Source organism: Thamnophis elegans, chromosome 5 (genome assembly GCF_009769535.1).
Source record: "Thamnophis elegans isolate rThaEle1 chromosome 5, rThaEle1.pri, whole genome shotgun sequence".
Lineage (NCBI taxonomy): Eukaryota > Metazoa > Chordata > Lepidosauria > Squamata > Colubridae > Thamnophis > Thamnophis elegans.
The window spans coordinates 46,092,708-46,108,984 of NC_045545.1; the positions used below are offsets into that span (position 1 = coordinate 46,092,708).

The 16,277-nt window shown below is 38.5% G+C and overlaps 1 protein-coding gene across 2 annotated transcripts in view; it reads right to left on the minus strand.

Annotated features, from left to right (window-relative positions):
- CELSR2 (cadherin EGF LAG seven-pass G-type receptor 2) overlaps positions 1–16,277 on the minus strand; it is a 118,510-nt gene that overhangs the window by 18,626 nt on the left and 83,607 nt on the right. For both annotated transcript variants that reach the window (XM_032218438.1, XM_032218437.1), the window contains exons 12-21: positions 15,183–15,357; positions 13,982–14,123; positions 13,320–13,440; positions 12,181–12,364; positions 10,968–11,069; positions 10,096–10,190; positions 7,639–7,848; positions 6,722–6,905; positions 4,034–4,177; positions 3,438–3,621 (exon numbers count right to left, since the gene is read on the minus strand). In XM_032218438.1, the coding sequence (XP_032074329.1) occupies positions 3,438–3,621; positions 4,034–4,177; positions 6,722–6,905; positions 7,639–7,848; positions 10,096–10,190; positions 10,968–11,069; positions 12,181–12,364; positions 13,320–13,440; positions 13,982–14,123; positions 15,183–15,357 (1,541 nt within the window). The remainder of the gene's footprint in view (positions 1–3,437; positions 3,622–4,033; positions 4,178–6,721; positions 6,906–7,638; positions 7,849–10,095; positions 10,191–10,967; positions 11,070–12,180; positions 12,365–13,319; positions 13,441–13,981; positions 14,124–15,182; positions 15,358–16,277) is intronic.

Here is a 16,277-nt window from a genome sequence, read left to right on the forward strand (position 1 = left end):
TGGGTTTTCTAGTGGTTCCACATCCAAGTAAGTACTAGCCAGAATATGCCCTGCTTAGTTTCTAAACCGAGACAGTCAGCCAGGTAAATAACAACAACCATTTTGTGGCTCAGACAATCTTGAAGCTACTGGAGTTTCAACAACCCTTTCAATAAGCAACATGGAGAACTCCAAAGAAGATTTGCAATAAAACACAAACAATGAGCATCTAAACATTTCTACCCCCTCTACTAATGTTTTTTTGAAAAAAATTATTGTTTTACTTAAACAAAAACACTCACAAAAAAAGAATAATCTTTCGTTACATCTTGTAGAAAGCGTGTCGATTGGTTACAAATACATTTTGTGCGTTTCTTCCACAATCATTCTATATACTTCATTCAAATTGAATTGTACATTTTAAAGTTTATGTATTTTACTATCACTGTACCACAATTCTCATTTGATTACAATTATTTAAACGTGCTTTTATCTAAAATCATTTGTATTTAAAGACACAACCACCTATTGGCATATATTTGCAATCTCAGTAAACCTCCAATGACTTTACACCTTTATAACATATTCTAAAACAAAGTCAGTTAGTAGGATATCTAAGCATTCCCTCCCCTTCCCCCCCCCCCCAACTCACAGATTAAAGCTTATGTCCAATTTGCTTTTACTGGTACAACACACATGTATATATCATTAAACATTATCCATTAACATTTCCTTCTTATTATTGTAGTTAACTAAAAAATTATTTACTATTTATATCACCCTCTCCTCTCATCAGGCCCAAAAGAGATTATACCTTTATAGCAAGCTCTTAAACAAGAATTTATTAATAAAATTTATAGGTCTTTCCCTAAGTTCCAAATTACAATTTATATCCAAGTTATTTCTACTAATTAAGTTTATCATTTCATTATTATTATCATTGTTAATTATATGTTAACAAAAAGAACATTTAATAAAAATCTAAAACAATCTACAAAATGATTAACATTTCCTTATTATTATTGTGGTTAATGAGAAAAAAAATTATGTACTGTTTATATCACATCTCCTTTCTTCAGACCCAAATTAATTATACCTTCATAATAAGATCTAAACAAAAATTTATTAATAACATTTATAGGTCTTTTTACCAAATCCCAATTTACAATTTATGGCCAGATTACTTATACTAATTAAGGTTATCATTTCATTATTATTGTCATAGTTAATTATGTTAACGAATAAACATTCAATGATAATCTAAAACAGTCTACAAAATACTGAAATCCCTACTTATTAATCACCAAGAATTAGCTAACATTATCAACCTGTATCTTTCCAGTAGCAAAACAGTCTTATCTCTCTTGCCAGTTGTGTCAATTCTCTTTTCAACTCCTTTCCAAAGTTTTTATGAACTTCTCTCCGCACTTTATTGCTTAGAAGATTTCTCAAATAGTCTCATTGCCCTTGAATTGTTATTAACATTATCTTATCTTTGGTTGTCAAACTTATTTCTGAATAGGTTTCTCTTCTTAACTCCATCCTTATCGCTCTTTTTTTTTCTCCTGTATCTTGAAATCTGGGATAAAGCTCCAAATTGTCAAATTCACTTTTCCATCTTCCCTTCTGTCCACTTTCACACATAATTGCTCCATTAATAAGTTCATCTATTGTCTTTATCGTCTATATTTTCATTCTCTTCTTTAATTTTTGGGGCTCCAACCCCTTCATCTTTTGCTGTGATAAACAATAGTCTATCCAACTTCTTCTCAAATCTCCCAAATCCTTCTAAAATATTTTGAATTTCAACCAGGATGTTTTGAAATTTTAAGGTTTCCTCATCTGAATATTGATCCATTTTTCCAAAAGAAAAAAATAGGAAAAAAGGAGTCTAATAGCCACTGCCACTCTAGCCTTCCAAACTTCTTTTGTGAATATATCTATATTTATTTTAAGTCTTAAGCACAAGTTCTTTTGTACTCTTCAAAGTAGAGGGATTCTTATCTTTTTCTTTCCTTTTCCTTCTCTTGCCAAAATATTTTCCAAGAGCACCTGCAAAAAGCAATTCGTGCCCTTGAGTCTTTATCAGATTTTGTAAACAAGTTGCAAACCCTTCAGTTACAAAGTCAGTGAGATCAAATAGGAGTGAACAAAGGATACATTGTTTCAAAGGAAAAAAAAAACTTCAGACTCAGACTTCCCAATGGCAGATTCCACTTTTTTATACTTTTTCTCAATTTTATGGAAAACAAAAATCTTTAAATGTCTTTGGTGTAATTTTATAACAAATAGGACAATTTGTTAAAATAAAATAAAAGAGTTTTAATTTAAGCCAAAAAATAAGGTGGTAAAAAACAGAGGGGAAAAAAACAGTCCAGTCACTTCAAGTGGAGAAACAGGAAACGTTACAATCACTTCAATCCATAAAACATCATTGCAAGCAAGAACAAAAACTTTCTAAGTCAGTCCAATAAGGATTAAATTCGCCACTTTATTCTTTACTTAGAGGACTAATTTATCTTTTAAAAAAAGGTTGGGCAATCTTTCTCAAAGTAAAAAAAAACATCACCCGATGGACTCACTTTCACTTCCTTCCTTCCGGAGCCATCTCTGACTTCGTCAACCTGAGGGCTGCCTGTTTGCCGCTGGTTTGAAGCGTTTCCCTTGGGTCAATCAGGGACTTTGCAGTGTCCTTGAGACCAGCAAGGCTTTGTCTTCCTCGTCACCATCTCTCCGGGACAGTTTAGGTCCTACTGGACCGTCCAGAGGCAAAAGTGTCAATGGCGGTCTCAGACAGTCGAGACCGCATGTTGTGTTGTCGTGAAGTTGGCTCCTCCTTCCCCCTCTACTAATGTTGTGGCGCACCAGTGGTCAGCAGAGCTGGCAGCAGATTTGGACAGTGAGGAGGTTGAGGAGGAACATGGGTCAGTCCTGGAATATGGGCAAGGGCGAGGGCTCTGTCTTGGAGGCAGAGATGGGGCCAGGGCCGACTGATAGTTATCAGCTGCCTTCGGAATCAGACATCAGTGAGGCAGACGAACAGCTGGAGACTGTTCCCAGTGTTCACATGCGCAGAGTTGCCATACGAAGGCAACAGCTATGGAACAAGGATCGACTTGGGAGTAAGGCCTCAAGTGGACGGTGAATGGCCCCTTCCATAGAGAATGAAAGAGGAGTGAAAGGGAGGGGTGTTTGCAGGAGGCAATTAATTCATTCCTGCATTCTTGCCAAGTATTGTGGCATCTGAAAGATATCAGCCTGGCCACTCTCCAAGCCTGGTAAAGATCGCTAATTGTGAACTATCTTGAAAGACTGTGGGAGAGGGAAGACTTTGCTGGAGAGGAATTCACTGTAAATTAAATAAAAGGGGTTTATCGGGACAAAGACTTAGCTTTGTGCTGCTGGGGAAGCCTAGGTCAGAATAACTAATAAGTATTGAGGTACAATGCAGCCATTACCTTAGACTCCTTTTATCTGTGTCATACTGCTCTGGAAGCAGACTTGCCAGGTTGCGGTAGATGATCACACTGGCAATGGCCTGGCCCTCACTTAGATCTGGATGTCTCTTCTGCCTTGTCATAAGGGCATGTTCTTCTTCCTCATTGGTTCCTGGCAAATGTTTGGCACTGGCCACAGAAGATTCTGAAAAATGAACATGAAACACGGAGCCACATTTTATTTTGCTAGAGGAACAGGATAAACAAGGTTTCACTAATGTTTATTTCCAATATTTGTAATCTGCTTGTTTGGGGAAACAAAAAAGAAGCTAACATTTTTCAGGAGATGTGGAGATTTTTCACGAAAATATTGGACAATAATTTGTTCAAGACGGTATACGGTCTCCTGCCCTGCAACCGTGTGCATTCTGACATAGTCAGGGTATTATAAACGATATACGTGATAAATGCTTCTGCTACCGCTCATGCCCCAGATGAAAGAGCCTGGGCAGTAAAGAAAACTGGTTGTATTGCCAAAGAGGGATTGTATCAATCGATTCCTCTTCCTCGTCTTTTTTACAATACCAGGAATTTTCACCCCCACACCCAAAACTCACGTTTGCCTTCTGGAGCCTTGAATACACTTTCAGGCAGGATGACAGTAGTTTCTATATCGGCTGGTTTCTCACCACGGAGTGTCTCATAGTGGGGCAGTTTGGCACCAGCAAAGTTCATTTTTTCTAGCCTCACCACCGAAATAACTGCCAATGTAAGACACAGAGAGATAGAGACACACACATGAGGCATCAAGCCAACTGAATGGTAGTGTCCAGCTGGATTTTTTTTACTTATAATTCTTTCACTCAGACTTGGATGTTCTTGAGTGAGCATTTATGTACCTTTCATTTATCTCCACATACTGTCATAAATCCTAACTCTACTGTATGTCCAGACCAAAGCAACAGACAAACATTAACTTCCAAACCATCTCATAATGGCAAAAATAAAACGTTATTTCCAGAATATGCCCACTCATCATCAATTGCTATAATGAAATATTTTTGCACAAAGCAGGGAAGGACACTCATAATAACTAATGTTGTTGTTGCTCAATGACTATGTTAAATAAATTTGTGGAGGAATCACAAAGTTATATTATGCAATGCCACCACACTAGTATACCCTAGTGCAGGGGTCAGCAAACTGCGGCTCTGGAGCCACATGTGGCTCTTTCCTCCTTCTGGCGGCTCCATCAATTTTGAGAGGAGCTTCCGGTGGGGGGGGGAAGAAGCACAGTGCACCAGGAAAAGACTCTATGGCAAGGGGAAGGTTTTCCAGTTGTCTCCACAATTGATAGGGCTTTCGGTTATGACAGGTAGAGGAAAAAGTACGCCACGCTAGGAGGAGACTCTATGGTGGGGGAACTGAACTTCCGGTCAGCTCCAGAATTGAACAGGGGGCTTCCGGTTAGGACCTTTGTGGCTCCCGGTGTTTTCTTTTCTGTGGAAAATGGGTCCAAATGGCTCTTAGAATGTTTAAGTTTGCCGACCCCTGCCCTAGTGATATTCCTGGAGGTGCGATATTTGACAGTAAGGCTAACACTGACTTACAACCCACTTATGCCCCCTTAGCCATGCTAATATACTTTTATGAATGAGGGGAATGTTCTAGACCAGGGCTGTCAAACTCAAGGTCCAGGGACTGGATGCGGCACATGGGTGCTTAGATCTGGCCCGCAGGGCCACCCTGGAAACAGCAAAGGACTGACCTGCGGTGACTCTGCCAGTGAAAACGGAGCTTGGTAGCCCCTTTTCATTGGTAGAGCGCTTGGGCCCCACCAGCACCCCTGACATGAGTGACGTTGAGCTGGCCATCCCCATCCTGGCCACACCCACCCTGCCCCCTCAAGGTCAAACACAACCCTTATGTGTCCCTCAATGAAATCGAGTTTGACATCCCTGTTCTAGATAGTAATTATCTAAATAAAATTAAGAACTCATTTCAGCTCCCTATCATTAATTTGCAGGTAATATCCTAGGCATATCTTGGATTTATTGGACATTTATGGGGATATTATAGGAAAAGAGCTATAATGTCTGTTTTAAAAAACATGATAGTTCAATACCATGTTTGATATTTAGTTAAATAATCAATTTAAATCCTTTTGATAAATACATTTGTATTTCTACCACAATTTCTAAATCAAGGTAACATTTTGATTATTCAAATATGTGGCCTTATAGAAACTGGTAGCAAGCATCATTTTAAAAGAAATAGCCTCTTACTCTCAAATTTACAAGAAAATATCTTTTCCAATATGGAGCCTACCACAAAACACACATGGGTGCTTCAGCTGTATATAAGCACAAAATACCACTTTCATTGAACTGATTGAAATCCCATTGTCCAGCATGGAAAACAGCCATTCATTTAACATCTTTCCAGTTTAACCCTGAGACTTCTTGAGGAGGGGAATGGTCCAAGGTACCTACTTGTGGCTTGACCATTAGTGATCCCTCTACCAAAGCACCTGGTTGTGATTCTGAAAGAAGTGCCTTTGCCCAGTATCAATGGGGATGAAAAGATTCCCCTTGTTGGGATTGAAGTGCTGATATGCAAAGTGATATGCATATTGTGCAAGATTGTCCACGACGTACATTATTTGGTTTCTTAGAAGATCTGCATGAATCAACGCCAGGGGAGATTGCCTGGATAGCTAAATTGGATATCCAGTTTTGAGGCCCTGCCATACCCCCGTTGAAGTGTTACTATAACTACAGGACCATGTATATATACTTACTTCTCTTCTGTCATGTTTTCATCATACACTAAATAATAATAATCAACTCTTTCATTTATCATTGTTGTTATTCAAATGCAGATTAATCTACTGTAAGTACAGTGTTACCTTAGTATCCATCCTTAATTGATTTTGGGAGGAGTGATGAGCAGCAAAAATGATGAGTACCAAACAATTTTTTCCCGTAAGAAATAATGTAATGAGTCACAAGGCAGACAAGACCAACAAGTACTAGCTTGTGCATTGAGTCCCAAACAAACGATGAGTACTGGGGGAAAAAATTCTTGTCAAAATGTGTTGAGTACCAAATTTGTTGAGTTTCAAAGTAATTGAGTACCAAGTACCAAGGTACTCAACTGTTTTGAAACTCATCAAATTTGGTACTCAACACATTTCGACAAGAATTTTGAGAACCAAGGTACTCAACTGTATAATTATCTAAAATGCATAGAATTGAAACAACTACTATTTTGCTAATTAGGAGACATTATTATTATTCTCTCACCAATGTTGGGTGTGATGATGGTAAATGGGTTCAAGTACGTCTTGCGCATGTTCTGGGCCAGAGTGCTTGCATAGTCCTCAAAGTGTCTGAGCAGCTGTGCCGTGCCACCTTCTGTCTGTTGAATCAGTTCCCAATGATGCTTGTTGCTGTTGTCCAGTAAAGCACTGCCTACCTTAAGCAAATTCTGTAGGACACAAAAAAGAACATGAGATAGCTAGAAGTATCTTCTGATAACAAATATAAAGAAATAGCTTGCTTCAAGGGGCAAGACTGGTATCCAGGAAGGCCAAAAAAAGTTACAGGAACCTATGGCAAAATAATATTCATTGCTGGTATTTCTTGCAAGAAACATTTGTTTACAATATGCTGTGCCTTTTAACAAACCACATTTATTAAGAAAATAATCTTCACTGGGAAACTAACTTGGGCTTTGGATTTATATAGAATATGCTGCAGCATTTATTTTTTATTGATTTTATTTCTATTTAAAACACCTGTAGATTAAATTTTAATCATTTAGGATGAAGCCTAACTTGCCAGTCATCCCTTCCACAATGCTCAGCTGAACTAAATAGATCTGTTCCTCTCTTAAGCTATCAGTGAAAGAACCAAATAATTTTCTTCTCTAAAAACAGCAGTGTTAATCTCGTGGCCCACGGGCAAGATGCGTCACATGCTAGCCCCATCCACCCCCGGTTTAGCGAAGAGGAAAAAAGTTGTGATACATCATGTGACGATGTGGCAATGTGAGTTTGACACCCCTTTTTTAAGAGATGCAACAGAATATCTGCCAGTTCTCTTCCACTAAGCCATGAAGTGCTCTACATATTCCCATGCTCTAAAGAGTAGACCAACCTAGTATCAGATCAAATCAACGTCTGGTATCATCAAAGAAAACCCTAAGCCGATGGGCTTACCTCAGTGAAGTGAACATCCTGGGTAGCAGCCAAGCCAAAGCCTTCTTGGTTGCTTTCATGCTTCAGAAGTTGAGCTAAGAGCTGAAAAGCCACTTTGACATCACTGCCAAAGAAGCTCTCGGTGTTTTGTGTAGCATTGCGAAGCTGGAGAGCTACCCACTGAGACTGCTCTGTATCCAAAAATGATTCATTTCGCAGCAATTTTTCTGCCTGTTCCACAGGAAAGATTAAGATATTTTTCAAAGGTGCTTCAACAAAACAAGGTAAATTAACCAAACATAGATTCTACTGGACAATTTTTTTCAGAAGTTTTGCTTTCTGAAATTTTTTTGGTGATAATGATAGACCCCTTCAAACTGAACATGAATATAATTTCAGGAAGACTGTATCACGTAGGAATCTTGAGGAATATTTTTAATTTCTCTTTTAATTACGGTATTATATTTTTAATTGCATAATGTTTCTGACATGCTGCATGAGTTCAACAGGGCTTAAAATTTTGCTGCTGAATTTCATTTGTAGTCAGTGTCTGATGCAACTTGTGGCAATGTCCAACAGTTGTCAGTCACCATTAATGGGTTCCAGTTGCCCTGTTACCACTTTTCCATTGTGGCAATGTCTTGTGAAACCTTTTGCTACGTTCATCATTGACAGATTTTCAGGATAAAAGCCCAAGTGTGAATGCAGAAAATGCATCTCCAGGCACATGTTGCACTTCATAATCTTATATGTTGTAAGAAATTTGTTAACCAACTGAATGTAGTTTGATGCTCTATAGTTGCCAAGAAAATTCTCAACTACATCCTTGAATGCTTTTCAGGTGATTTTCTCTGGTTCTATTAAGAGATCTCTGAACTGCTTGTCATTGGTGATGTATCTGATCTGTAGACCAACAAAAACACCTTCCTTAAACTTGGCATCAGTTATTCTTGAAAACATCTTTCAAAATAACAAAAACCCTCACCTTCCTTGTTCATTGCTTTCACATACGCTTTCATTAGCCTGGGTTTTATGTGATGCGGAGGAAAAAATATATCTGTCAGGTCCACTATGCTTTGCTGTCCTGGAACCAAATTCTTTTGGAAAGCCATTCCTTTTTAATGTAATGTGACTCTCTTCCACAGCTGTCCCATTCACATATGCAACAACACTACTTGGTATATCTGAGCTGCATCCCAAGCAGCAAAGCCAGTACTTTTAGATCTCCACAGATATTCCAGGTGTACTGAAGGTGCTTCAGCAACAGTTCCATGTTTTTGTATGTTTCTTTCATCTGTGCAGCATAACCAACAGGTACTGAAGGATGTACATTGCCATTGTTTAAAAAAATAGTTCTATAAAATGCCACGTTAAATGCCACGTATATGCCACATTAAATTACAGGTTGTTTTCATGATTAGCAGCCCAAAAATCTATACTCCAAAGTGTTCAGGAAGCAAAATCTTTGTTGTTCAGTGTCTTGATAGCTCAGTTGCAGCTTTTGTCTTATCACAGCTTTGCTAAGATAAAGTCAGAAACTGAACCAAAGCTTACCCTAAGCTACTTCAATCAAAATGCTCTAGTACTGAATTTAATACTTATCACAGAATTTAATACTCTGAAAATCTCTTCCTTCAAGTTATAATCCCAGGGCTAAAAAATAACCTGAAAATGTGAGGATTATACCAGCTGAAAGAGCCAGAAAGGAAAATGATGGAAGTCTTATCAATTACAGGCAGCAACTGACAGCACTTAAAGAAAAGCAACTCATGAAGAGATAGCTTGTTTAAGCAATCTGTCCATTCTGTGAGGAGCAAAGAAGGGGGGGGGGGAGAATGGGCCAGACACAGGACAAGGTATACTAACAGATCATAATGGTAAACATGTGACTGACAGAGAAAGAGAGACAAATACTGTGAAAGTTGTAAAAGTGTGCCTGGCCACAAAGTTGTTTTTTTTAAGCACCAATGTAACTTCAAATGTAACTTTAAACCTTCCAAGAGTCTCTTGGTAGAGAGATGAGTGGCATACAAATCTAATGAATAAAAAATGATCAATGCATGAAGCAGTTGGTAAACTATGTCTCCTTGTATTTCTTTGTTAAAAGACAATTCATATTGCCATCCCATTCATCAATCCAGACAATAAGAGGACGTGGTCCTGAGGAAGCAGCTGGCTTTCTATTTTTACAATAATACAGCCCTAATCTTCACAAGCTCGTTGTGAAATATCTTACAAAGAGAGTCAACATCTCCTCCCTGGCTTATAGTCAAGAGATGGTCATCGGCAGGACTGGGGATTCTATGAATGAAACCAACTTGAGTCAGGACAAAGGGTTGCATCAAACAGTGATTGTGTTTGGGAATTTTGGTAAAATAAAAATAAACTATTTGCGCTCATTCATACATATAGAAAAGAGTACATCCATAGATTCCTGGCTTTGCTCTGGAGCAGGAAAAATGAAAGAAAAGTACTTACAAAATCCTTGAGAACAGCAAAAGTCAGTGAGGTACAGTTGAAAAGATTGGGTGCCAGCCAGCCCTTGTGTTCATCACAGTGCCGCACAGCAGTCCCTGTGGAGCAAAAACAGAGGAAAGGGGATCATTTGTGTGACAATGTGAAACTTAGCTCAAAAAACCAAATGCCACAAAATATTAGCTTGCTCAGTCTTTTCCTTCCCTCCTTCCTTCCTCTTTCTTTATCTCTCTATCCTTCCTTCCTCTTTTTCTCTCTCTCCTTCCTTCCTTCCTTCCCTCCTTCCTCTTTCTTTCTTTCTCTCCTTCCTTCCTCTTTCTCTCTCCTTCCTTCCTTCCTTTTTCTTTCTCTCTCTCTCTTTCTCCTTCCTTCCTTCCTCTTTCTCTCTCTCTCATTTCCTTCTTTCTTTCTTTCTTTCTTTCTTTCTTCCTTCCTTCCTTCCTCTCTCTCACTCTCTCTCTCTCTTTCTTTCTTTCTTATTGAAAAATTGTCGTTTCAACACATCTCACAAAGAGAAGAATGGGATTGTGCTTGTATTTCCCTTTTTATAACGTGGAATATTCTTTTCCGGACACAACTCAGATTGCCATGATGTTAAGAGGAGAGTATGGCTGACACAAAATATGGTCCAAGCAGAGAGAAAAACTCTGCAACATACATTGTAATGTTTACGCCATATCAGAGGGGTTTTTTTAATGATGAAGGTTAGAAAACCATAGGATGCGTATTTGAGGAAAACTACTTTCTTTGGCCACCTATAACAAGTCGTAAACAAAGTAGGATAACTAAAGAAACCTTTACCTGGAAACATCCAAAGACCATTTAATAATTCAATTGATGACTGCATGACTGCATTCTTAAAGAGATTTCATTACCTACAGATCCCCGAGGACAAGGTGCAGCTGCAGGTAAACCAAAGCGGGTGCGGGGCCACCAAATATCAGCTCCAATGGCACGTGGGCAACTATCGTAATTCACTGCAAGAAAAAACGTTAAAGAGTCTGGGTGTAGTCATTTGCCCTATGCCAGTGTTTCTCAACCGTGGCAACTTTAAGTCCTGTGGACTTCAACTCCTAGAATCCTCCAGCCAGCTGGCTGGGGAATTCTGGGAGTTGAAGTCCACAGGACTTAAAGTTGCCATGGTTGAGAAACACTGCCCTATGCAAACTCAGTGTGCTCTTTTCAGTAAGCATGTTTAAAAGGGAAGGTAATCAAGGTTTAATATTTTTACAAATACTTGCTTTTGGAAATAATCTGCATACAGAAAACAAAGGGCAAGAATGCACTCTAGTCATATAGAAAACAACAGTCCACCCACTAAGCAATTCAATGTGTATGAATCACATGAATCAACGTGATAGTTGCATTGTATTACCCCTTTAATTGCTGGGAGATATCTAGTTCAGAAAATTGGTGAGCAAAAGTAAGAAGTGTGTGATAAAGCAGACTTTCTTTCGAATCAAGCTTGACTTTGTCTCCTAGTCACTTCATAGACATGTCCATGCAGACCAGAGGTGTGAAACTCGATTTCATTGAGGGCTGCATCAGGGTTGTGGTTGACCTCAGGGGGCTGCAGTGGGTATGGCCAGAGTGGTTGTGGCCTGCTTGATGTCACTCATGTCAGGGGTGCCTGTGACAGCCTGAGCACTCTGCCAGCAAAAATGGGCTCCCAAGAGGCTCTGCACACGGAAGCTCCATTTTCCCTGGTAGAGGGTTGCAGGAGGCTGTTGCAGCTGTAAACGGAGCTCAGGAACCCATTTTCAATGGCAGAGGCACCACTGGACGGTCCCTCGCTGTTCCAGGGTGGCCCCACAGACCAAATCTAAACACCCCGTGGGCTGGATCTGGCCTGCAGATTTTTTCAGAACTAGCACAAAGGTGGTCTGCAATTGCTTTTTTCCAATATTTCCTTACACCCCCCCCCCCAACCTCAATCTTGCCTATTGCTAGGGTTTCCTGGTGGCCTACCATTCAAATCCCGGTCAACTTTAACCCTACTCCATTCTAAGGTTGCAGTCGCAGTAGACAAATTTGACCCAAACCAAAAAGTGATTCGGCTGTGCTTCCCGCCCACGGAATATTTCTAACCTTCACAGCCGCTGATGGTAACTTCTGCAAAAGGATTGTCACAGCGGTCACAGCGGCGTCCAATGACACCTGGCTTGCAGGAGCACTGCCCAGTCTCAGCTTCACAGGTGCGAGATAATGAGCCGGTATGGTAGCAGTCACAGAGGAAACATGCAGCGCTATCTGCTGGACGGTAGTGATTGTCCTGTAGAATAGCAGAGAGACTTCTGTCCATTTTATTTGTAATAATTTATATATATATATAAAGTTATAGTTATAGTTATAGTTATAGTTATAGTTATAGTTATAGTTATAGTTATAGTTATAGTTATAGTTATAGTTATAGTTATAGTTATAGTTATAGTTATAGTTAGTTATATCCTCTTGGCCAATCCAAGACCTTTACCAGATACATTGTTTCCTATTAAATTTTGAACAGTTCACTTGCACGCTCAAAAAAGACAGGACTTCTCCAGATGCTATCATGATTTCTATCAAATATGTCAAAATCCAATTCTGTATTACTTTGCGTGATCATGTGCACATGTCAAAGCAAGTAATGGTTAAGCATGATGCTTATGAGAAGCAACAAGCACCTGCACACTCTCTGCCTTTACCCCCCTCTGCATTACTGGAAGCGAGTCAGAAGTATTTGATTTCCACTTATAGCATCATCTGGAGGGAAAATCTGTTGTTAATATTATAGCTTGATTCAAATAATGTTCAGACATTTTTTAAATGTTGTTAAAACCACTAAGGATGTTGAACCATTATTTATTTAATTTTTACCACATTAAACTCCTCAATCTGAGGATGACTCACATAAAATCACAAAATGCATAAAAGCAAACAAATAAACTAACTGGTATAATAAAAACCATAATTATTGGTCTGGGAAACAGCAAATTAATAGTTGGGGAAAAAAGCAAAATAATTGGTATACACAAAGATACCCAAATTTTTGTCTGGTGTGTCATAACTTTCCTTAGTAGGCAAATTCATTTGTTAAGGCAAAATGTTTAATAGTCAAGTTATTAAAACAACGAGTAGCAGTAAAATATCAATACAAAAACAGAAACCACATCCTCTTTGATGATTTTTTAACACCAGGTTGTAAGTTTCTACCCTTAACTAGATAAATAAAACAATCCAAAGCTCACCTTGCAGTGGCACTCTCCATTAGTTTTGTTGCAGTCAGGGTCAAATCCTTTATCAACATCACAGTTGCAGGGGCCACATATAGGATGCCCCCACCATCCCCGTGGACAGGGCTGGGCTAACCTAACAATGAAAATATGAGGCCTGTTGGAAGCATCTTTCAAATACAGTAGAAGAGTATAGTAACTTCTTCATTACAAATTGCCTTTTCGAAAATCTTCCATTTCTTTGCACATGGAGGCTGTCATAATTTACAAGCTTTCAGTAAAGGGACAATAACTAAAGAGATGCTAGGATGTTTTATTTTGGATTTCCACAAGTTTGCTATATTGATGTGTATGGTAAATCACATTATATGAACTAATCTCCTTGGTTGGCATGCACATATACATCAATCACAGTATGTTAATTATGTACAGCATGTACACTGTATATGCAAGCCAATGTCACTACATTCATGCCTCTCCCATACCTGAATGAATGTTACACACTTTTAGGATGACCTTTTATTTGCACATAGCCAGATGCAAATGCCTAAGATATTAATAAATATCTACAATATGCATCCAGCACTTCCACATTTCAGTTCTACAAATACTGAAAAGTACCAACACACACTTACGGGCACATCACAACAAATGTAAGTGAACTTTCTCAGACTCACTTGTTCTCGCAGTATGGCCCAAAGTAGCTGTCAGGACACTCACAGGTGTAGCCATGGGATGAGCTGGGTTTGCGGACACAAATGGCTTGATGCTCACAGGGGTTAAAGGAACAGACATTGGCACAGCTGTCTCCATAGTAACCTGGGCATCATAGGAAGAATTCTGGGTATAACTCTGGCAATAATCTCCAAACTGAGAGCAAATGATAGCCTGGCCAAGCAGGAGATTCCGGGATAATCATTCTCCAATCACAACTGAGCTAAAGGCTGCAGGTGGGAGGGGTGGCTTGAAAGATAGAAATGACCATGGCGCCTATCCTTGTCAACCACCTACTTTTTAATAAAACTTTTTAATAAAACAATGAAAACCTGAAACATGCTAATAATAAATTAAAAAATTAAAAAAATATGTATATGTATGTGTACAAATATGTATGTGTGTGTGTGTATGTACACACACACATACATATATGTATATATACACAATCTCTAGCAAGAATATTGGCCTCTTGCCCAACCTCAGTCTTAAGTATTAAATAATGTAATAAAAATTGTTTATTTCTGGTAATTGTTATGTTTTGTATAGTATCCTAATAAAGTGTAATGCCTAAGTATTACTACTATGAATTATGCATATATAGTTCATGTTATTTCAATAATTATGCTAGGATAATAGTCTTTATTTTGCTGTATATTAGTTATTTAATTAAGGAAAGTGTCAAAAACAAACTACATAGGATTAAAGCAAACAGCCCAGAAAGTCCATAATATATTGTACAAATGAACTACAGTAAGAAAGAACATTTAAAACACAGTAAATGTATAATGTATCTTTCCATCAGGATGAATCATAATAAATTATTGAAGCTTTGTATCACAGCTTTAATAGTATTATTTTAAGCTCTGACTCAGCTATTGCACAACTAAAAATAATGCTTTGAGTACAATGCAGATATTATTTACAACAGTTAAGTTCATTACATATCACAAATGGCAAATACTTGATGCCCTCCAGATATGCTAGACTATAGCCACCTAAACCTTAGGCAGCATTAGAACTGTTTTAGAGGATTTTTAAAAAATATATGAATACATTGAATTTATATGGCAGCCCATCTTGTGGTACGCAATTCTAGGCTGCCTAAGAACCATAAAATGGAGTCTTCTTCTCCATTATAATCCCACTGTCACTTCCACTGACCTGGATCACAACTGCAGGAATAACTATCCCAATCATCATTGCAGTAGCTATTGAGAGGACAAGGATTGGAGTCACAAGGGTCTGGGATACTGCAGCCATGCTCCACATTCACTTTCTCAGCCTGGTTTACATTCAAGGTGATAGCACTGCCTGACGTCTCCCCCATCCTTACACCCTGGCGGATCCAAGCCAAAAAAACAAAAAACAAAGAAGGAGAAGATCAGCTCTTAGATACATAGATTATTCTTCTGCACATTCATTTCTTGCTTCTGGTTCTCAATGAACCTATGAACTCAGTGAACTATGAACTCAGAACCTTAGTGAAGACAATTTGCAGCCTATTTATACCAACCACTTTTTAGGAACCCAAAAGCAAACTATAAATATCTTTAAATAAATAAGCCAACTATGAGAACTGCAGCCCCTAGATGGTGCTGCATTGCTTAAAATAAATACAGTTGATACTTGACAGATCTGTACAAATACAATTTGTTCCAGTATTCATTGAATTTAAGACGTTATATACTCAGTCCCTATTCATAAACAGGAAATACGGAGCCAGCATGACTATTAAGTGAGAAAAGTGAACACAAAATGCTATTATAGAATTGTGAATTGCATGCTACAGGTAGTCCTTGATTTACAAAAGTTTGTTTAATGATCATTCAAAACTGAAAATTCACATTTACAACCATGGCAGCATCCCCATGGTCACGTGATCAAAATTCAGGCAATTGACTCATTTTTATGACAGCTGCAGTCTCTTGGGGTCATGTGATAACCTTTTGTGACCTTCTGACAAGCAAAGTCAATGGGGAAACCATATTCCCTTACCACCATGTTACTAACTTAACATATGCAATGATTCACTTAACAACTGGGGCAAGAAAGGTCATAAAATGGGGCAAAACTCAAATCTCTTCATTAGCAATAGAAATATTGGGCTCAATGGTGGTTGTAAGTCGAGGACTACCTGTATGCGTTGTTGCTCTTATTTAAGATCTGCATAATGTAGACATGACTTAGGGCCTAGAAGCGTGCTTGTGTCATTCAATTTTCAGCAAAATCAAGCTGGAGGATGAGACTCATTGGTAC